This window comes from Haemaphysalis longicornis, unplaced genomic scaffold (assembly GCF_048455015.1).
Source record: "Haemaphysalis longicornis isolate Haplotype H1 unplaced genomic scaffold, Haemaphysalis longicornis Haplotype H1 scaffold_3, whole genome shotgun sequence".
NCBI lineage: Eukaryota > Metazoa > Arthropoda > Arachnida > Ixodida > Ixodidae > Haemaphysalis > Haemaphysalis longicornis.
The window spans coordinates 83,851,325-83,874,483 of NW_027526335.1; the positions used below are offsets into that span (position 1 = coordinate 83,851,325).

General features: G+C 46.9%; 1 protein-coding gene across 1 annotated transcript in view; it reads right to left on the reverse strand.

Moving 5' to 3' along the window:
* Nucleotides 1-22,009, reverse strand: part of LOC144175300 (uncharacterized) — a 45,960-nt gene extending 23,951 nt beyond the window's left edge. The window contains exons 1-8 of the mRNA XM_077704383.1: nt 21,985-22,009; nt 20,478-20,531; nt 18,458-18,510; nt 13,911-14,114; nt 9,085-9,246; nt 5,951-6,042; nt 4,676-4,841; nt 3,518-3,690 (exon numbers count right to left, since the gene is read on the reverse strand). Coding sequence (XP_077560509.1) covers nt 3,518-3,690; nt 4,676-4,841; nt 5,951-6,042; nt 9,085-9,246; nt 13,911-14,114; nt 18,458-18,510; nt 20,478-20,531; nt 21,985-22,009 — 929 coding nt within the window. The remainder of the gene's footprint in view (nt 1-3,517; nt 3,691-4,675; nt 4,842-5,950; nt 6,043-9,084; nt 9,247-13,910; nt 14,115-18,457; nt 18,511-20,477; nt 20,532-21,984) is intronic.
* Between the last annotated feature and the right edge of the window lie 1,150 nt (nt 22,010-23,159).

Below are 23,159 nucleotides of genomic sequence, written 5' to 3' on the forward strand. Positions count from 1 at the left end.
TTTTAAGGCTCTTTAGCGCTTCCCACATGTGCTGTAGCTTTGAGTCTACAGTTAGTGATGGGATTTTGAGGTCTATGACTTCTTGATGCTGCTGGACATCGGTGAGAAGCTGCCTGGTCCAGTCAGAAAGGTTAGGCCGGTCCGACTGCTGACTGGTTGCCTCCTGTCTTATCTCTCGGAATACGTGCCAATTTGTAATGGTTGTTTGTGTGCGCTTTGGTGGTGATGGGTGTTGTAGTGTTGTGGTGAGCTTCACTATATGATGATCACTACCAAGTGTATGTTCTAACCTGTCCCATACCGTTTCCCCGACTCTGTGGGGGAGAGAGGTCCGGGGTTGTGTCCCGCTGTGTACTCGTTCCCCCCCGAGTGGGTAGGTCCGGTGGGGTTTCTAGTGTGAGGTGTTGTGTCTGGACCAACTCCCATAGCAGCCTTCCTTTTTTGTGTATTTGTGATACCCGCATGCTGTGTGGGACGCGTTAAAACCTCCAACGATGATGAGTGGTTCCCCTGAAGCTGCTTGCTTGGCTGCCATGATAAGTGATCTGAAGTTGTGATTGTGTTCCTTGGGGCTGCTATAGGTATTAACAATGTGTATTCTACGATGGGCGGGGTTTTTTGGGTGTAGTGTAGTAAAATCGTGGGGGATGTTAATGTCACGAAGCTGTTTGTGTTGTGCTGGTATGTTTCGCTGGACTAGAATAGCAGCTTTATGGTTATCTCGTGTCTTAAATGTCTGATAACTAGTGCATTTCACTCGCTTTCCGGGTTCTTGCAGCGCGATGACATCGGGTGGAACCTCTGTCTGTTCTATTAGGAGTTGGAGTTCTGCCCTCTTACTGTGAAAACCGCGACAGTTCCACTGCCATACTACGAGCTTTTTACGGGAGGTTCCCATTCGTAATGTTAGGGTTTTGGGCAGCGGCAGGATTGATCTGAGCCATAATGGTAGTAATGAAATTATTCATCTGTGAGCGCATGTCCTCAATAGTGGCCTGCATGGCAGCCTGTGTGCTGAGTAGTGTCCCGGTAATGTGCGTGTACTCCGCTTTTTGGTCTGCAAGCGTACGCTCCAGACGCTCAAAGCGATTATCCTGCACAGTTTCCATGGGATGGAGTCCTCATTTGAAGGCGTACTGGTCGCTCTCCGTTTGGGAGGGGGTGATGCTTGCCCTGTATCTGCATTTGTTGCGGAACGCAATGCAAGGTTTTCTTTCTTTAGCGCTGCGTTTTCCGCTTTAAGTGCTGCCAACTCTAAGCGAATTGCCTGCAGTTCCCTAGCGACATCAAAGGATGGAGATGGGGGATGAGGAGTGGAGGATGTGGGGGTATCCCTGCAGGTGATAACGACAATGTTGATGAGTTGATGGGAGGGTTACCATGGGGGTGATTGACCGAGTGGGAAGACGTACTGACTGGGATTGCTCACCTGCTGCTGATAGCTTCTCTTTGAACCGCTCTTTGAGCGAGTACCTTGGACTGGGGAGTTCTTGACCTCCTGGCTTTGCCATTGTCTCTGCTGTCCTGTGTGCAGCCCGTCTTGTTGAATGGCCTGAAGAGGTGGAAAGTCGCTTGCGTTCGGAAGTTGCTTCGAAAGGTCTTGTGCCTTGGCTGCCATTTGGGCGTACGTGGTGGGTCTTGGACGTGGTAGGAACCTTCGAGGGCAGTCCGCCATGCCTGTGAGGTGGGGTCCCTCACAGACTATGCCTTTCGGGGAACATGGGTGCCCATCCGGAGCATTTGTCATGCCGCAAGAGGCACAGCGGGGGACAGTGATTGCTGCGGACAGACGTCCTTGCGATGTCCCGGTCGCCAGCAGCTGGAACACGCTTCAGTTTTTCGTCTTCGAGGCTTGCGACGGTAGGTCGCCGCTCGGTACCTCACCCAGTAGGGGACGCGAGGTCCGTCAAAGAGGATTTGAACCATGTTGGACGTCCCGAGGCACCTGACGTCCAGAATTTTCAGTTCAGGGTTGAAAGCAAGTACACCGTGGAAGATTTGCTCAGCACTGTCCGTTTCCGGTACATTAAAGATTATTCAGAGTGAGGTGTTGGAAGGGGCCGGCACATGGGTTGCCAGTTCGTATATGCGTTCGTTCACGAGCAGCTGGTTGAGTGCGACGTACTGGGTTGCCCGCTTTTCGCAGGGTGTGCTCACCACGATGAAGTTGGCCTTGCTATTAATCCGTACCTGGTCTTGGCTGTTGGCTTCGATACCAGCTTGGATCTGTATAGCATCCGCCAGCATTGCCACCGGTATTGTAGCCAGGGCCAGGCCACCACGCGGACGCATTACCACTTTGATGTCTGTCGGTGGTTGCGGTTCTAGCGGTACTATTTGCCTGTGGGGCTTCTTCTGAGTCGAGGCTTTCCTTGGAAGGATGTATTGCGGGGTCATCGTACTTGCCTGTATCGAGGCATTGGTGTCGGCGTGGAAAGCTTGCTGCTGCCGACGTATGTGTTTCCATCCCGGCAGCAACAACTGGTCTGGAGAGATGGGTTCTCCTTCTACTTTGCTTTCCATCACGGTGAGATTACTGATGGTGCCACGTGGATACGGCAGAGAGGTGCAGCTGCTGCGGCGCCCGGCCTGCGCCGAGCTCGAGCGAGGCCTAGGTTAGGCTTAGCTCTGGCGGTGGCGTGGTCGGCACTTCGAACGTCCGTTGAGTAGAACAGTTCACAGATGAGGCACAAAACGACAATCCACGATGCTCGGGTAGATCCTAGGCACCACTGTCGACAAAGGCGGTGGCGGAATTCCATCGCATTTCCACAAAAAAATTTTCCCGGAGCCGACGTGGAGTGCTTTCGCACAGCGTGGCGCCCTAGCGGCCGTTGTGATTCCTTACAACGTGATGTATATTCAGCGCCGTCTGGTGTCCCCTCTTTCTCGTTGTCGTGTTGTCAAGCGCTGTTTAGGATGGACGGATACCAACTAACCCAGCTGTCGATTCTGTTGAATTGTATTTGAGAAACTTGCTCAATAAGCTTTCTTTCGTTTTGAGGCATTATCTGAGGTTAACGGGGTTCCCTGTTGTGGCCAAGAAAGCCTATTTTTTGCTGGTAGGCCATCCTATAATTGCTATTTGCAATAATGTTTTTACTTGCTTGAACTCGCTGAAGAGCGCGCAGTGAGGACATGGGGAAAGGTAAAACTTCCCAGAAGTGGATAAAAAACAATTTTAACTGTTTAAAGTGAGCCACGCGTATAATCTGATTATGAACCGAACAAAAAGGCGCGTTCTGAGTGGCTGTTTCTAAAATATGCACATCGTACAGGTTAAAGTGAGGAATACGAACATTGTTCGTCAGAACTTTGTCTGGTTCGGTTAAGCTTTAGGAAGAGGCAGATACACAAACCAAAGGTTTTTTATTTAAAAATAATAATAAACACCCTTAGTTAGTGTATTCGTCTCTTCCTCAAGTTTACAGCGAGAGGCTTCATTAAGTTCGACCAGCTCGAATTTATTCATAGCAATTGTGGCACTCTTATACAATGTCCGTTTCATCTCGCTCACTTGGACACCTTTATGTCCCGGTGCACAAAGCCACGCAGGTGCATGTGCTCCAGCGCAAGTATGAGCTGCGCCATGATGATTTGGACGGCGTCGATATCCAGATATTCCTCCTTGGTCACTACCCGCATCAGGTCAAAGCCGGGGATGTACTCCATGATCGTCACGTAGGCCTCCTGCAACGTGTATCACCTCTCTGGCAAAGCCATCGGGTCCTATACGCAGAATTCACTTTCCCGGGCGACTTCACAAGAGTGGCTAAAAATGAGTTATGAACGCTTAGCTGTGGCTTTGCATTTTAGGTGAAGAACACTTTAAGAGCTCTCCTTTTTGTCGTAGCTCGCTCGCTGCACCCAAGTAGAGCCTTAGCCGTTCCGGCGTAGTGGCTGTCGTCGCGGCGTCCCTTAGAGGCTTCGAAAGCCAAGCGGTTTATATAGTCGTAAGCGTTCGAAACTCATGAACCGCTGGCGCTTGTAATACATCTCCCCGTTGTCTACCGCTAGGAAAACTGCAGGTACATTAGAGGCAAAATATACGTAATTAACAGGCAGCGCCCGCGCTCGTTTAGTTAGGAACGCTTGTTGAGTTGGTCCTTACGATAGTAAGCGAAAAAAAGTGGCAGTGTAATAGCGGCACGTGCGGTAGGAAAAGCAAGCACAAAAAGAACAGAACTCTCGCTGGTGCAGTTTCAGGCAGGAGGTGTGGAAACCGGGAGTGCAAACTTGTACCTATGTTGAAACAAAATATCACTACATTCTAATGTTAATAACTATGCACCACCACCACCCCCACCACCACCACCACTACCACCATCATCATCACCATCGTCGTCGTCGTCGTCGTCATCATTCGCAGCCCATTCGCATCCACTGCAAGGCCTCTCCCAGAGATTTCCGACCACTACTATCACTGGCTTTTCCAGCCCATTCTGCGCTCCCAAATTTTCGTATTTGGCCATTTATCGGGTCTTGTAATCTAACGTGTTTTCAGTCTCTCGGTACATGCTCCTTTCAACGGATGGATATGCATAAGAACTGAAATAACACCTCACTGTACAAAACACGCAACTCGCCAGACCCGCGCTTTCGTTGCTAACTCCTCACGACACTATAAATGTCGGGCAATCAGAGGGGTCCCATCGCACGCCTTCGAGAGACGCACCCTGACGCAGAAACAGGCGTAGTACTTCACCAAGAACGGATTTCTGATGACCGAGGCCACCACCTTGTCCATGGCTGCTTGCTTTTGCCGTCGAAACCGGTCGGTGTTGACGAGCTTCACTGTTGCGACGAAATTGACTGGCCTGTAGTTGGCCAGGTACACCGCCCTGCGAAATTCGTTTGGTATTGGTGCCTAAAGTGCACAGGGAGTGAACAGACAACTACGGAGTAAGTATTATTGCGCGTTGATATGATTACAGAGCACGAAGAACATCGTTACGGTCAAATGCCCGCGCAAAATGCAGGCGTTACCTAATGCTCGATCTTTTAATGTACTGCCCTCGTGGTTCGTGCATTCTATTGGCGGCGTGGTACCCCGAAAAACTGCCGTAGAAGGGAAGGTTATAGCCATTGTTGTTCTTTTAAGCTTCCTATAAAAATACTACGGTCTCAGTGAAGTCAAATACCATTTTATTTGCGATAGCCATAAAAGTAACACCTTTGTGTAACTACAGACTGTCACATTCAGAACGGTTGCCGTACGGATGCGCAATGAAAATTCCTGTGAATTGAGAAACTATAGCATGTTTCCGGTTATTTTAATTCAAATTAACCCCGCTTAACGCCGAGATTGATTCTACACCCGCGCTTCTCCGGCGCCGAAGACGCGCGCACATTGTGGCAAGAGAGAGAGACAATCTTTGAATACACTTATACACTGTATGCTTCGTCCCTCCCCAGGTTTCACGTTAGTGAATATGGCCCGGAATATTTTTAAATGCGAAGCATCTCATGCTCGGGGCTGTGTCCCTCCCTCCCTCGTTGTCGGTCATTGTCGTTGTCTGCCGTCCGCACTCTACTGCGCATGCGCGTCTCTTCAGCCCCGTCAGCGTTTGGGCTGACGTCAGCGCAGTCCACTATAAAAAGAAATAGTAAGGCGGCGCCCGGTATCAATCCCACCACTCTCTGGCCGCAACGGGAGGTGCGTGGCGCTCCTCCCATTGCACTACAAACCGAGGCGGGAGCATGTGCTACGAACGCGCCTTACGTCCTTCACTCATTCAAACTACGCCAAGAAGCTACTGATACAACGAAAGCACGCGAAGCTGAACGCCAACGGAAACGACCAACTGAAAACTAATGGGAAGTTCAGTCGACCCCATGGCTGCTTCGCATACTACTCAGGGTTCCCCTGCCGGAAGATGGTGTAATTTTTTTATTTTTATTTGTTTTCACCCTGTTAGCAGTTGCAGGAATTTTCGTAGAAGGACCTCACCCAAACCCGCCAGCGCCGAGCATCTTCAGGCTTTCGAAGTCGCTCATCCTGGGTATAAACGTCGAGAAAGGCGGGGGCGCAAGGCGTTTCATCTGTTGACGAGACAAAGAGAACGTACGCTAAAAAGAAAAGAAATGGGCAAATCTTACAACAATGGTGGGCTAGAGGCGTTAACAAAATGACGATCGAAAGCATTTGGACTCTGGAAAAATTTGTTGTTCTGGGCGAATTCTTGTGTGCCTCTTTTGCTCCAGTTGTTGGGAGTGTTCAAACATTCAAACTTTAAGTAGCGATGCGTGCAAAATAAGAATAATGATTAGCACAGATGAAGCCAAACTATATATATATATATATATATATATATATATATATATATATATATACGGTTAGTAGAGACAGAGACACACGAGAAAGACGTAGAAAACAGAAATAAGATGACTGACGTTTCAGGAAGAGGACTTCCTTTCTTCAGGTACTAAGAAAGGAAGTCCTCTTCCTGAAACATCAGTAAACTTATTTCTGTTTTCTACGTCTTTCTCGTGTGTCTCTGTCTCTACTAACCTTATTTTTTCGCGCTCTGTGTGAGTTTTTATCTTTCCAGACAATATATATATATATATATATATATATATATATATATATATATATATATATATACATATAGCAGAACAGAAAGATACGGGACGAGGGACTCTGTAAGGACATATATCAAGGTTGCAGTCGTCATTGCCAGTGCTATTCGGCTGTTTCCGAAATATTTAATAGTGCCGAATAACGTGTGTTTGTCATGTTTCTTTGATACAGTAATAAATAGGCGAAAATATAAGTCGAGAAAAAATCCGCCGTTTTTCCGGGAGCGGGAGTCGAACCCACATCTCCGCATAACGCGTGCGGTGCGTTAACAAATTACGCTACCCCGGCCAACTAGCGCCGCCCCTCGACCACCGCGGGAGACGTAGAACGTCTTTTTTCCCAGCGGCCGCCACGTAAGACGTGGTCGGAGGTCGGGGTTAGCAATTGGCATATCCGAACTGCTGGAGCCAGAGCCCTCGTAATGCATGTAGCAGAACAGAAAGATACGGGACGAGGGACTCTGTAAGGACATATATCAAGGTTGCAGTCGTCATTGTCAGTGCTATTCGGCTGTTTCCGAAATATTTAATAGTGCCGAATAACGTGTGTTTGTCATGTTTCTTTGATACAGTAATAAATAGGCGAAAATATAAGTCGAGAAAAAATCCGCCGTTTTTCCGGGAGCGGGAGTCGAACCCACATCTACGCATAACGCGTGCGGTGCGTTAACCAATTACGCTACCCCGCAGCGGCTCCTCTCTCGACTTTACAGGGGGGGTTTATATTTACAAGTGCTCTGAGGCCGGCCAACTAGCGCCGCCCCTCGACCACCGCGGGAGACGTAGAACGTCTTTTTTCCCAGCGGCCGCCACGTAAGACGTGGTCGGAGGTCGGGGTTACCAATTGGCATATCCGAACTGCTGGAGCCAGAGCCCTCGTAATGCATGTAGCAGAACAGAAAGATACGGGACGAGGGACTCTGTAAGGACATATATCAAGGTTGCAGTCGTCATTGCCAGTCGCCATTGCCATGCATTTCGAGCCATGACCTCCGACCACGTCTTACGTGGCGGCCGCTGGGAAAAAAGATGTTCTACGTCTCCCGCGGTGGTCGAGGGGCGGCGCTAGTTGGCCGGCCTCAGAGCACTTGTAAATATAAACCCCCCCTGTAAAGTCGAGAGAGGAGCCGCTGCGGGGTAGCGTAATTGGTTAACGCACCGCACGCGTTATGCGGAGATGTGGGTTCGACTCCCGCTCCCGGAAAAACGGCGGATTTTTTCTCGACTTATATTTTCGCCTATTTATTACTGTATCAAAGAAACATGACAAACACACGTTATTCGGCACTATTAAATATTTCGGAAACAGCCGAATAGCACTGGAAATGACGACTGCAACCTTTATATATATATATATATATATATATATATATATATATATATATATATATATATATACCGAATCAGAATGGGAAATGAAGGGATCGTTGAAAATAAGACAGAAATAAGAGTTGGCAGTCAAGAAGACCTCGGAAAGCAAAGGGGAGGATGTGGTAGGTCATTGAAACAGATAAAGAATTTGGAAAGAAAGAAAGAAAGAAAGTGGAGAAAAAATGCCCGCCAGGTGGGATCCGAGAAGGTCCCCTTCACCCCGAGTAGTCCGAGTGGCGCTGGCTACCACCCCCAAGCACAGGAAACAAAAATACCTTGACATAAATACCCCAGAAAGTGGGGGGGGAAATCGCCCTGCCGGTAGCGTAGTGGTTATCGCACCAGACCGGTATTCTGGAGGTCGTGGGTTCGGATCCCACCTTGCGGGCATTTTTTCTCCACTTTCTTTCTTTCCAAATTCTTTATCTGTTTCAATGACCTACCACATCCTCCCCTTTGCTTTCCGAGGTATTCTTGACTGCCAACTCTTATTTCTGTCTTATATATCTGCGCTGCGAAAAAAGTTTCAAAATACAAGCATCAACAAAAGAAACTTGTGTACAAAATTTTCAATATAATTTAAACTTAATGCATGCCCTATTACATCCTCGGTTGATAGCATGTTTTCTCCCAGGGCTGTATCCTGAGGACATAAGGCAGTCTGTGGAACAATGAACAAGTGGGTAGTTCACGTCACAGACGCACGCTTATTGCTCTCATTAATCCATTGCGATATTCCAACCATATGCAAGACATTCAGTTTTGTGCCTCTGGAAAGTTTAACAAAATAAACTCACACGCCATAGGTTTGTAACGCACATAAGGCAACAACGCTAATCAAAGTACGAAACCATTCGCCAATGAATTATGGTCTCTCAAGCAGTCCTTAAACTGCCATAATTCTAACACCAGTCAAGTCAAAAATTGCTCCTGGAAAAATAAAACTCGAATCAGTATTTGTTTTTTCGGAATGGTTTATGATCCGGTGACCGAAATCTACTTGATGTTACTCAGAACGTTCGCTTCACCTCATATGCGAGATAACACTCACTGCTACTGGGGCATCGGTCCCAAAACCGCTGCGCTATGCTGAGTGATGCTGTTTTGGCCAATTATTTCACGATAGCGTACCCGCTCCACCTTGGTGATAACTGCGTCGCCCACAGCTACCCAGTCGGTGACCACTACCTCGGCGATTTTCTCCAGGGATGCAGCCACCTCGCCCGTGATGATGATGAGCTTGCGAATGGCAGTGCCCAGATTCCTCGCCACTTCGGGGTCCTTCTTGATGCACTGGCGAAAGGGATGGGAAAAGCAAGCCTTTGTTCGATCTACAGCGAGAGCTTCTAAGACACAGATGGAAGATTTCAATGACTATACATTAAAAACACCTCGTATTGTACGTTTTTACGTTAAACTTCAACACAATAAAAGAAAACAAGCGTGGGAATGCGCCTTGTAATAATGCCTGGGTCAGATGACTGTCCATGTACATTGTAAAGGCACTGGCGTTGCCATTCTACGGCAAAGTCGTTCAGGGTTTGCGCTCCATGGATTTTTCGTGCCTAAAAATTAACCTAGGCCGCGAGAACTTCTTGCGGCCATGTTAAAGTTATCTCGAATGCTCAAGAAAAAAACTAATGCGATAATTATACAGTCAATACTTCTGCAAAACCAACTATATGGCAGAACCAGTTGGCCTTGTTTTGTGCTACATGTTCAAACGTTTGCACCGCAGAACAAAAAAATTCACGAATCTCCACGAAATGGATCAAGACGAGTGGGCGAAGCACTGGGGATCGTTCTTACCGCAAGTCACCCGTGTCATTGCGCACTCGCGCATGTAAATGAGTGACAACGCGTGTGTACAGAATATGCAATTCCAATCCAATCCAATCCACTTCAATCCAATACGATCCAATCCAATCTATTTCAATCCAATCCAATCTAATCCAACCCAATGCTCCCCGCGCATGCGCAACACTGTGTACACGGACGCCAAGCCTTGGACAAAGCGAGGTAGTAAGGTGCTTCGCCCCTAAAAGGAAGAAGAACGAATGAAACAAGACGAGGGCTGACGAGACATCACGAAACATCAAGCCCTTACGACGGCTCTATTATTACGTCTTGTTTAATTTGGTTGACATAGTTCACAGTCAATGGCTTTACAGAATGGCTTTTTCTCTCAATACATGGACATATCCGGGAGGGAAATGGACAGTCCTATGTTTGTCTGCTACATTACAGCTCTGATACTCGCAAGTTTTATTGCGTAATTACAAAGCCACGTTCATTAACATTACCGAATGACGAGAAAAATCAATAGATGTACATTAACCTTGTGTGCCGTGTGCATTTTTTAGAGCTTCGCTGGTCGTATATCAAATTCACAGAGAGGAACGGGTCGTATTTTTTATAAATCCCCAATGTAGATATTCATTACTCCATGCGTTCGCGGATATGTAGCAGCCATGATAAATTTTCCTCCAGTATCCCCGTTCTTAAAACAGGCCACAGAAGTTAGACACAAATCCCTGTAAATTTAACTTGGCTGAGTGGCCATGGGCTCCTGATTGCCGCCTCAGAAGCAGAGGAGCCTCGGTCCGATAGCCCGGCTTACTGGAGTGGAGTAAGCATTCTCTTTTTTGGATGTGTGCACGATGGCTTATGCGCCGTGGTACTGGTCTTAGACACACAGTAGCGCTCAAGCCGGGACAGATATGCACGCCAAAATAAATTCTGCAGAAATTCAGAGAATTAAACACTAATGCCATTCTTACGCCGCCTGTCTTCAGTGTGAGTTTTTTCCTACCAATTTTTGTTTTTTCTATATTCTGTACGACCATTTCTCTCCAATTACACTATCATAGCGACTACAGGAGAAACTTCCGCGAAATCTGCATTATTGTGGAAATGCCATGGGTTATACGTTTTGCCATTTAACCGTACTTTTTTAATAGTTGTCTTATTTTTTAGGTTTTCCAAATTTCCTCCGAACAATTATCTCCATTTACGTTATTATTTTTATTTATTTTATTTAAACATACTGCCAATCCCTCACGGGATTCTCGCAGGAAGGGCATATACACAGTATATGTCAAAGTTTTTCAAGCACTGTGGGGTTACACAATCGGTGGACTGTAGTACACATTATACTCTCTTCATTGAATAAGTATTAACAAGGAACGCATGCATTTTTCATATGTAACATACCGTACATGCTTTGATAATACAGGTTACAACATTCCTCTGCGTACGGGATTACTGATTAATGCTCTTCATTACAAATCTTTTCAAAAATTCGTGATTTCGTGAAAAGATGATACACAAATGAGTTGATACACACATTCACTTGAGTGATAACAGTCACATCGCGTTAATTTTCATTTCTACCAGTCTTAAAAACTCTGTTAAACTCTTGGTACCAGTTATTGAGTTGCCTAGAGAATTCCATTCCCTTATTGCTAATGGAAAGAAAGCATACTTGAAACAGTCTACATTGAACCGGTATTCTGTTAGCCTTTGGGGATGTTTTAGTCTGGTTAGCTGGTTAGGATTACATTGGCAACTTTCGCGAAATATTTATTATTGTGGAAATGCAAGTCGTTACACGGTTCGCCATTGTCAATACTTATTTTATATTTTTCCTATTTTTTGTTTTTGAAAATTTTGTTCGGCCAATTATCTCCATTTACGCTATTATAAGGATTACACGTGGAACTCTCACGAAATCTGCATTACTGTGGAAAGGGCATGCGGTATACGTTTATGTTTTCCGTACTTTTTGAATATCTTTGTTATTTTTTAGTTTTTCAAAATTTCGTCCAACCTATTACCTCCATTTCCATTATTACGATTACATTTGAAACCTTCACGACATCTGCATTCTTGTGGAAATGCAGGGTGTTACATGGTTCGCCATTTCCCGTACTTATTCGAATTTTTTCCTATTTCTTTAGTTCTTCAAAATTTTGTTTGACATCTTCCCTCATTTACGCTAATATAACGATTACAGGTGGAACTTTTTTTTGCTAAATCTGCAATATTGTGGAAACGCCACACGGTATAGGTTTTCGCATTTTCCGTAATTTTAACTTTTTCATTATTTTTTTTATTTCTTCGAAATTTCGTCCGACCAAATATCTCCATTTACGTTATTACAACGATTACATTTGTAACTTCCGTGAAGTCTACGTTATTGTGGAAATGCAGGGTATTACATGGTTCGCCTTTTCCCCTAATTATTTTATATCTGTCTTATTTTTTTTTTCGTTTTTCAAAATTTTGTTCGACAAATGTTCTCCGAGTACGCTATTATAACTATTACATGTGGAACCTTCGCGAAATCTGCATTATTGTGGAAATACAGGGCGTCACACGTCTCCCAATTCTCAGTAATTTTTATATTTTTCTTTTTTAGTTGTTTTCAAAATTTCATTTACGCCATTATAACGACTACATGTAAAATTTCCGCGACACCTGCATTCTTGTGGAAATGCAGGGCGTTACACGGTCGTGGCTGCGGGGGTTCTCGGCAAAGAATGCTACGCAAGAAAGAAATGGCGCATTCGAATTGCCGCAGAAAGGCTCCAGCCGCGCAAGAAAAAAATAGCGCGTCCAAAATGACGCAGAAAGTGTCCAGTCGGGCAAGAACACAATTTTCGCAATGATGCAAAAAAGCTACAGCATACGAAATTAAAGCAAGCGCAAAAAGAACAGAACTCCCTCTGGCACAGCTTCAGGCAGGGGGCGCGCACGCACTGCGAAGGCAGGAAATTTGAAATGCATTGGGTGGCAGCAGTGAGAGGATAACGGCGCTGCAGCCCATTATGGCGAATCACTGCTCTGCACTTCCGACAGCTTTCACATTGAGTGGAACGACTTTAATTTTAAATGCAGAGCATTTCTTTAACTCACATGTAGCGTCCGCCATCCGTCCGCAACAGCTGAGCGCGCAGGTGCGCCCTCTCCCCCACTCCTCCTCTCCCGCATCGCGCTACCCTCCTCGCTCTCAACAACAGGTCCGCACCCCTCCCCCTACACTATATAAAAAAAATAATAGTTATCGGAGCTTGGTTTCGATCCAACGATTCTGTGGGCGGAACGCGAGGTACACGGTGCTCTTACCACTGCGCCACAAAAGCGACACAGAATCAAAGGGTACGAACGCGCCTTATATCTTTGACTCATTCAAACTACGTCAAGAAGCTGCTGATACACGGCAGCAGTTGCATCGATCTCGTCTTCACCAGTTGCTGCAACGCACGACCACTGCTTAAAGACCCCTTAACAGTACACTTTAGCGACCACGAAGCCGTCGTTCTCAGCGTCCAATACAACGACAACAGCACCAAATAAATAAATAACGACTTACAACAACCTACTCCTTGCCTTCACTTCTTGCGTCACAAAAAAAAAGAAAAATTGGGCCCATCTCTCCACGAGGGGGGACTCGAGTCGCAAAATCATGAAAGTAATAATCAATATATGAAAGAAGTAATAATAATTAATAGTAATAAGCAATAATAGTTAACACATCCACTACCACCCCACCACCACCCCCCAAACACTAACGTTAACGCAATACACCCACCCCCTACACGACGCATTTACTCGAGTCCCTCCTCGTGGGGAGATGGGCCCAATTTTTTTTATTGGTATGCTCCCTCTGGCTGTTTCTTTCTGTTGATATACTCGCTCTTGTGCTAGGTAATGTACAAAGAAACTTAAAAAACACATGTCAAAAACATTGTTATGATGTTAGTGTACCCCAATTTTCATAGCTAATTACAATCTCGGTAATATTTTCTTTGCATTTTTTCTACCATCATAATATAATATATAACAATATAATATTCCTTCATTCATTTGTACTGCCTTCTAGTTAAGTTTCACTTGGCCCTCACCCTTCTTCGTACACAAACAATGAAATCGCATTTTTCGATGCATATACGTACGAGGCTGTGCATGGCGACCAAATTCTCGACCATGTCGCGAACGTCCTGGTGAGTGATTATCTGCTTGGACAGTTTGATCCTGCAGTCCTGCGCGTGCAAGACGACCTCTTCCTGGCAGAAGTGGGACAGCGGGGCACGCTGCAGCGACATATTGCTTTCGCGCTTGATGAAGAACTCGAGCAGCGCCTGCGCCGTCTTCGGGATCTGCAAATCAGAACAGGGAGGGCGCTACTCAGGAGTGCAGACGACAGCTTTTAAATGCAGAGCATTTCAGTAACTCATGATGTCACCCGCGTTGGCGTCCGTAGTCCGCGTCCGCATCGCTCCCCCTACACTATATAAAAAAATAATACTTGCCGGCGCCAGGTTTCGATCCTACGACTCTGCGGGCTGAACGCAAGGTGCACGGTACTCTACCAACTGAGCCACAAAGCCGACACAGAACGGAAGGTTACGAACGTGCCTTATATCCTTGACTCATTCAACCGTCGGCCAGAGGTGCGCCCTCTCCCCCGCGTCCTCCTCGCCTTCTCTCCGCTCGCAACGCCCTCTCTCGCCGCTTTCGGTTCGGGCGCACAACAGGTGGGGACGTGCGCAACACCATCTCTCGCCGCGTTAGGTTCGCGCGCAAGAACAGGTGGGGCGCTCGCATCGCGCTCTCTCGCCGCGGTCGGTTCGCGCTTAAACCACATGTCATTCGCGCGCGCAGCGGTCGCTAACATCTGTGGCGTGATCGTGACGTCAGCATCACGCGTTCGCGTGGTGGCGATTTCGGCGCTATAACACTCTCTCGCGAGGGGCATTGGATTGGATTCGATTGAATTGGCTTGGATTTGGACTGGATTGGATTGAAGTGGATTGTGTTGGATTGTGTTGCGTCATAGCCGCGCCACGTTGCGTCATAGCCGCTCCACGTTGCGTCATAACCGCGGCAGGGGGTTCACGGCACGTTTCACCATCGACTTCATCGACAATGTCTACGCTGGAAGACAACAATTACAACAACAACAACCAATACGTAATCCATACGACTTGCAGCACCCCCCCCCCCCCCCGCAGAAATGCTCTGCATTTGATCGTGCCCCTCGCGAGGGGGATGTTTTTTTTTTCTAATACTGTCTTTAGTTTCTAGGGCACGGAGAGTGTCTACATTATGTCCGTTTGCCTGTATAGGCACCATGCGCTGGTGTTTCGAGCATGACCGCAGCGCCGCCAAACAGCGGCGCCGTCAAAAATCGGATGTTTGTCAGCCCGAAGGAGCGGCTGTACTGGGTGGAGATTCCACAGTCGTTGTGAAAAAGTCGAGCTAGTAGTGCGTATTTCTGTACGTATTGCTGGGTCAATGGTTCCCGCAACATTTTAAAAATGTCGCGAGGAGGCTGGCGAAAAAATTTTTGGAAACGAGTGCGGGGGAACGTTTAACAGGCTTATTTTCACGACAATGGTCTTTCTCGGGCTGCTTAAATGCGAAAATGTCTGTCTGTCTGTCTGTCTGTCTGTCTGTCTGTCTGTCTGTCTGTCTGTCTGTCCATTTGTCCGTCGGTCCGTCTGTCCATCTGCCCATCGGTCCATCTATCTGTCTGTCTGTCTGTCTGTCTGTCCGTCCGTCCATCTGTCTGTCGGTCTGTCTGTCTTTCTGTTCATTTGTCCATCTGTCCGTTTGTCCATCTGTCCGTCCATCTGTCCGTCCGTCCGTCCATCTGTCTGTCTGTCTGTCTGTCTGTCTGTCTGTCTGTCTGTCCCTCCATCTGTCCGTCCGTCGGTCCATCTGTCCATCAATCTGTCCGTCCGTCCATCCGTCCGTCCATCTGTCTGTCTGTCTGTCCCTCCATCTGTCCGTCCGTCGGTCCATCTGTCCATCCATCTGACCTTCCATCTGTCCACCCGTCCATCTGTCGGTCCGTCCATCTGTCTGTCTGTCTGTCTGTCTATCTATCTGTCTGTCTGTCTGTCCGTCCGTCCGTCGGTCCATCTGTCCGTCGGTCCATCTGTCCGTCCATCTGTCCGTCCGTGCATCTGTCTGTCTGTCTGTCTGCTCTCCCTCCATCTGTCCGTCTGTTGGTCCATCTGTCCGTCCGCCCATCTGTCCGTCCGTCCATCTGTCTGTCTATCTGTCTGTCTGCCCCTTGATTCAGCCGCCTGGTCAAAAGTTAAAATGGATTCTTGGAACGAGAAATGTATATCGGCAAAACTTTTCGAAACCACTGAATATGGAAACCTACTAAATAATTTTCAACATCTTTCAGGAAAAAGAAACCAGTAGGCATATATGAGGCAAACATCAATGCATAACTGGTATTTGCCGCGCTCATTTAAATAAATATTCATGGCTGCTTGATTTTTCGATAGCCAATAAATAATAACCAATGAGAAATTTTGTTTTGACCCGAAAATGCAAGAAGCGCTCGCACCCAACCCCAGACGTCACAGCGCTATTCCAAAAAGTCCAGCACTAATTATAGGTTCCAGTATATGATGCGGGAGCAATGTAACAGGGTAAAATTTAATTGGCTTGAGCAAACCTTACCCCTTGTTTATCGGGGGGGGGGGGGGTTGAGGCGGGATGGGAAGGGTGTGAGGGGTGAGCGGAAAAAGTGGAGAGGTATTTACGTGGAGGGGGTGGCAGAAGAAAGTCTTTAAACACATTTCCGGGGAAATGAGCCAATACGTAGCCGATTTATTACGCAGCATGTAATGTGTTGACCAGTTGGATTCTGTATCAGCTCGATCGTTGTTTTCCATGTCTTGCCGCTGTACCTGAATATAAAGCCTTCAATCTGAAAATTCGGTGGTTCAGCTGCTCCACAATGCACTAGGTTGACCGATTCATACACCCAATAATAAAATTTCGACGAATGACGATTTCAATAAAAATTTTGCGCCCCTCCACCTAACGACGACGATGGTTAAGCGCGAAGCTTGCCCGTGATGGACTCTTTCGTCGTTGAATACCACACTACATGTACTACCTAGAAGTACGCACCACCTTTCCTGAAAAATCCCAGTAGCTCTCGGGTGTGCACTGCGTAGGCCTTACGTTCGAGTTTGGGGCGTGCGGCGCGAATCGGTACCTGCTGCTTAGCGTTCGCTTCGACCATGTCGAAATGCAGCAATCGGATAGACGCTGGCTTCATAACGCGAGAAACCCAGGCTCGATTCCCGCCACGGGAAGCGTTTTAGGGGTGAAACCTCTTTGAGCTCGGGCTGTCGGCGTCTCCTGTCATCGGCGTTTCATGCCGTCACGGTACTAAAACATCGGGACGCTCGTTTTCGAACACCTCGCGCAAGAACGTTTCATCCGCGTGGGAAAAAACGCATCCTAAAAGAACATACCGGAACACTCGTTTTCCAACGCCTCGTGCTAGAACCTTTCGTGCTTCCAAGACACGAGACTTCTACAGCAAAGCTGTATACCTCTTCCCCTAATGGCTTTATCTCCGTGGGCAAAAACGCCAAGTTGCTAAGGATACACCTATACAGTGTATGCTTCGCCCCCCACCAGGTTTCACAGGAGTCGAGATGCCTCGGGATTTTTTCCTTCACTTTACCCATGATCATTCATCATCATCGTCAGAGAAAGTTGGCTACCCCGGACGGTGTATTGACCTACAATGGCATCAATGAGGACACTAAAGTTTCGCTTTATAAATTCGGTCTTCCCGGTGGCATGACGCAATGCAGGCGCGAGATTTTGCATTGGGTGGTGTTACAGTTCATACGACATTTTTCAGACAAATTGTATGCACCTGCTTGTCATTCGCCGAGTTTGCTTTGCTGGCGGCACGCATTGGTAACTCGAGGGCGTTGTGGTGAAGCTGAACCAGGATACTGCCTCAGTGTGTCCGTACAGGCAGAGTTTACAATTCCAGTACCTGTCGAAGCCAAGTGTGGTGGACAGGCCACCTCACTTGGCTGTCAGCGTTCACTCGCGGATACGGGAATGGTGGATCTGTACAAAGTTAATCGTATACTCCAGTGCGTGACCTCGGTGCATGCGCAGGAGTTATTCAGTGCGCTTGGAAGAAACCTGATTGATTGATTGATTGATTGATTGATTGATTGATTGATTGATTGATTGATTGATTGATTGATTGATTGATTGATTGATTGATTGATTGATTGATTGATTGTAGAGGGTTTAACGCGCCGAACGCAACTCAGCGATGAGGCGCGCCGTAGTGGAGGGCTCCGGATTTATTTTGACCACCTGGGGATATTTACCGCGCGCCGAAATCTCGTACACACGGGCGTTTTTGCTCTTCGCTTCCATCAGAAAAGCGGCCGTCCCGAATGGGAATCGAACCCGCGACCTCGTGCTCAGAGCGCAATGGCAGAAACCTCGAGTGAGAACAGGCGGACTAGCAGCGCCCACTTGAGCACTCTCCAGCCTGTAGGTCGCTTATCCTCGGAGTAATTCTAAACGTACGCACCAGTAAACAGAAAACGCACATTAAGGTCATTTAATATGATGCCCCCCTCCCCCCCAATCAAGAAAAAGGAAAGCGGTCAGCAGCGTGTCTTTAGGCAAGGCGAAACTTTCTGCTTACCCGAGGAAAAAGTGTCGCCAGCGTCTTGCCAGCATTCTTCCTCTTCTCTTCCACTGCAAGTAGCGAAAATATAAATATACTTCTAACAGCTGTCAGCGGCGACATAAAAAGCAATGAACGCCAGAGCCTCCTGCCTAAAACTGGAAGTTATGCTCTGTGTTCTCGGGGAAAGATCGAATATAGCAATAAGACTCCTTGTTTCCATTATGTCTTTTAAAAACTTCACGGCTCTACTTATATACATCAAACATTCCATCAGACGAGTGAACGCCGAGCAGTAAGCTAGGTGTGTCATGATTAGCACTGCCGACTAGGAAATATGGCAATGTTTTCAAAAGATATTTCCCACCGAACGCCGCCCACACCTGCAGCTTTACTTTGTTTATTTGCAGGTCCATATGAAGCACTAAGGTTATAAAAAATACAGGGGCCCTATAGATTGAAAGATCTGAACGCGAACGCATTTTTCGTAGTTTTCAAACCACGGTATCTGCAATTATATTCTCACCGCTTTAGAAATGCCTTATGTTAGCCATGCTTATACTTTTTAATTACCGGTTTGAGGTTTTATATAAGTATGTAATATAAAAACGACAAAGGAAATGATAAAGCAAGACAAGATACGGCAATATAAAACAAAAAGTGTGTTCAAAATACTGCTAACACATTTCCCCGAAGACGATTGCGAATGTCAATTATCGTGCATTCTGTCGCAATCCGCAGTAACTTTATTCAATCGTAAATGAAGTTGTCGATTGCGTTTCTCTAAAGAATTCATTTCGATCGCTCCTGAACCGAAGATCCCCCGCAAGAGCAGCGTGTTTGCATTGAAGATAGGCGTGTATGCGATGTCTCCAGCGTCACTGACGTTTCTAGTTGTTGGTGGTTTTCTGCTATTGTGTGTTACTTTAAAAACAATCATATTTGCACTTTCGCAGTCTTTGTATCACCTCCCAAGAAAGGATAAGCTCAAAACTGTTTGGAATTTTTGTGGGATCAGAGGAAGTTCCCCGTCGCAATCATTTGCGACGGATTCAGAATGCCCTTGATGAGTGGAGAAATACGGATCCTCAAAGGCGTGCTTAGATGTGTGACCGCGTTACACGTATCCTATGATTTGAGTTGCTAGGTTAAAGGGACCCTGCAACACTTTTTTCAACTTTTTCTAAATCTAAAATGCTTTCAGAACGTAGTAACCCAACACATTCAGCACTTATATTAGGGGGTCGCAAAGTACCTCAGACAAAAATTACTGCTCTGTGCCCATCAGATTACTTGTAAACTCGCTCAAACGATTATTCTCTCTTTCCCGGTCGTGACATTGTTCGGCGGCTAGGATTACGTCAATAAGGCCATTAGGCGGCTGTTGGCCGGTTTTCATTCAGCTGCAGCGACGAACGCTTTTCGATAGCAACTTAAAAAAGCTACAAGAACAAAGCAGAAATGGTAGGCGTTATATCGTGCCACATGCAAATCACGCAGTGCCGCTCCGTACTGGCGATAACTATAGCATTCGCAATGGTTCCAGACGCGAAGGAAAGAGTGAAAGCACTTATCGAAAGTGTTGCAGGGTCTCTTTAAACGGGAGCGTTATATTATGCTTTTATGCCTTAAGAGAACGTATAAATGGAGCGAAAATAATTCGTTGTGGAGACACCCCGTACGAGACGGTTTCGGTGACGACCGAATATAAGACAGCCCTTCAGGGTATTACTCATATTTTATTCCCGTTGGGTGCGGGGACAAATTGTAGATCACAGAAACATCGATTCGTTATTTACGTAACTCTGTTCCATGATTTATGAGGCGTCCTGTGCGTTTCGGGTAAAGTATCTTTAACTGCGCTAATGGTTGTTGAAAGCGGTTGTAAGCTAGAACCACTCGACTTGTCAGTACGTTCCCGAGTAAAGAGAGTGCATGGCTCTGATGCATTGTCAAAGTATAAAGTCTATGCATTTAAACAATCGGCTTTAACGCATTCCTTAAACAGAAGCGAGAAGTTCGAAATGAAAATGCTCACGTGGGTTCACCGGTTTCTTCTCCTCTGGACTCTGTGCATCGGGGCTTCCTCCGCCTGCGCCAGACAGAACCTCTGTGAATAATATTCTCTGCAGTTTGCAACAGAGATATCACGCAGCCGTGATATAGTACACGTAGCCCTGATATTGTACGTGATAGCTACATAAGCTATACTCGGCCGCATACACAAAGCAGTTTTGCTGCATATTACGGTACACTGCTCAGAAAGGTAGTGTTTCTTAAGGTATTAACCAAGATGCTTGTGAACTCTGCCCGAGAGTAGCAGCGTTTTAATTCTAAAGGAAATAGTACAAGCTACCGCCATGCATGAGCACTTTTTTCATAAAGTGGACGAGCACGAGCTATATTAGCGGGCGTCCGCTACGATTACATACGCAATGCTGCCTCATCCCGTTTTGTGATAGCAGATCTGTGACAAGTGCTGCTTAAAAGACCCTACAACTAAGGCGGATAAGTACACCCTTTGTCAAAATTTGCTAGACCAATCTTAAGCCTTCTCAACCACGAAGAATTCAAACAAAAAGCGTTAACTTTAAATGTGACAAAAATATTTTATGACAGTAAGAAAGAAACGGGTTGTTTCTAGCTTTCCGGCATAAAATGTTTCGGCATCCTCGGGGTGTAAGTTTGTACATTGAATTTTTGGGGCCTACGTACTTTCGACTTGGCCTAGAAAATCTTTACATAGACTGTACATTCCTCTACACGAGTACGACATGATACATTCGCTTGGCTCAACGTGAATTTCCTAAAATTGAACAGTAAACCTGCGAATGCCAGTAGGAACACTCATCATTACAATGCGAGCGCATTAATATGCCCATCGAACGAGAAAGCTGGAGTTTATGTCGGCGACATATGTAGCAGCAAAACGGCTCCTAAACCCACGTGACTGCGGATATTTGTATAGCGCGTGCTATGCAAGCCCAAGACCGCGCTGCTGGGAAACGCCTGGGCGTGCGCAGAGTCACGTGGAAAGCGTAGAGGGCAGCAGAGACTGCGGCCCCTGAGCAACACGTCGCACAAACTCGTTAAGAAAAAAAATTAAACCCAGTTTCACCCAGCGCGAAATCTGATGAAACGGCGGAGTCGGCTCGAACGTCAACGGGCGCTCGCCCAAGAACGGCAGCGCCGCCGCCGCGTAAATTCTGGGGTTTGCGCAAGGAGAATCGGCTGCTAAACGATATCGGCTGGAGGCTCCCTCCCTTTTCCCTCCCCTAGCGAGAGGGAGAGGCACCTGCTCCAGCGAGACCACTGCGCTTTCTAGCGGCGGGTTTAAGAATCCCCGCCGGAATTGCAGAAATTCGTTCCCAGACACCCCGATAGAGGGCGCGGTGGTCTCGCCACCGGCGGGTTCGGGGACATCCTCCTACACCTGAGTGAGCCACGACGTACAGTCAGTATTGACCTACACCAGCTCCGCAGTTAAAAAATGCCCTTTTGGCCCAGGGCTCCCCGCATAAAGCACTACTTGTATAGGGCTGTACCTTCGTTCAGGTTGTCGTACGACATGGTGGTGTTGCCTAACCGAAAAGCGCCGGCTGCATCTAGTTTCCGGAGATCAGGAGGCCACCGATGGGGAGATAAACAGTGCGATGCTACCGTCCGTGTCCAGGAACAGTTACTGTTCCTTCGTCCGTGACGAAAGAACAGTAACGCCGCGGGCGCCTAGGCTTCGACGGTGTGTCCGAAGACGTCGGAGAGGACAGCGAAGGCCTGCAATGGTGAAAAGCGGGCACAGCGATTTTCTCAGGCCACCGTTTCGCCGCTGATTCCGCGTTCTTCTTCGCTCGCGCGCCGACCGCGAGCTCCGGAAAGCAGGTTGAAACCTGGCGATGATAATAGTGGCGCTCTATTTTTGTTTGGAAAACCAAGCATGGAATACCATACCTCGCTAGTCAAACATACCCAGCTTTCTCGCTCAAAATTCCGACCTCTCCGGAACCTAGCAAAACAACTTTAGGAATGAGATATTTGGCACAAAGCAAGAAGTCAACGTGAAGATGACAAAACTAAATGAACTTTCCAGGATGGTGAATATTTGTGTGTAATTCTATTTCAAATCTTACTCCCCATGCATTTCTATGGGATAGTTTTCATGGCTCAGGAAACTAGTCGCGCGATGTGCGAGACTTGAAACTGTGCACAAAGCAAGTTTTCCCCCCAATATTAACTGCGCAAAAGAACTTTACATTTCGCTAAATAGCTACAGAGTAATCACTGTTGAAAGGACTGCCATGAGCGGGAAAGCTGCACATGTTAACGACGAAAACACAGAATGGAAGGAATGAGGAGGGGGGATTGATGTGTCACGCATCTTCCTCTAAATAGAAATGAACTTGCAGGAACCCCCCCCCCCCTCGTAATATTATATTTGTACAGTGCCCCGTAATTACATAAGAAAATTTTGCCTTCTCCAGCCTCTGATGCCTGACCGATCCTTGAATTGGGTATATATCCCAAACCCTAACGAACAATAAAATTAATAATAACAATAAAATTTCGCCCTCGCCCACCCTAGGAAATAAAAAACTATGGTTTGTGGTGGTCGCGAGCTTTAATGGGACATTTCAACGCGCAAGCATTTTTTTCCGAGTGCCCCGCATCACCAGCAGCGTAACGTGTCTTGCATCTGCAGACAAATGCGTGACTGAGAAAGCTA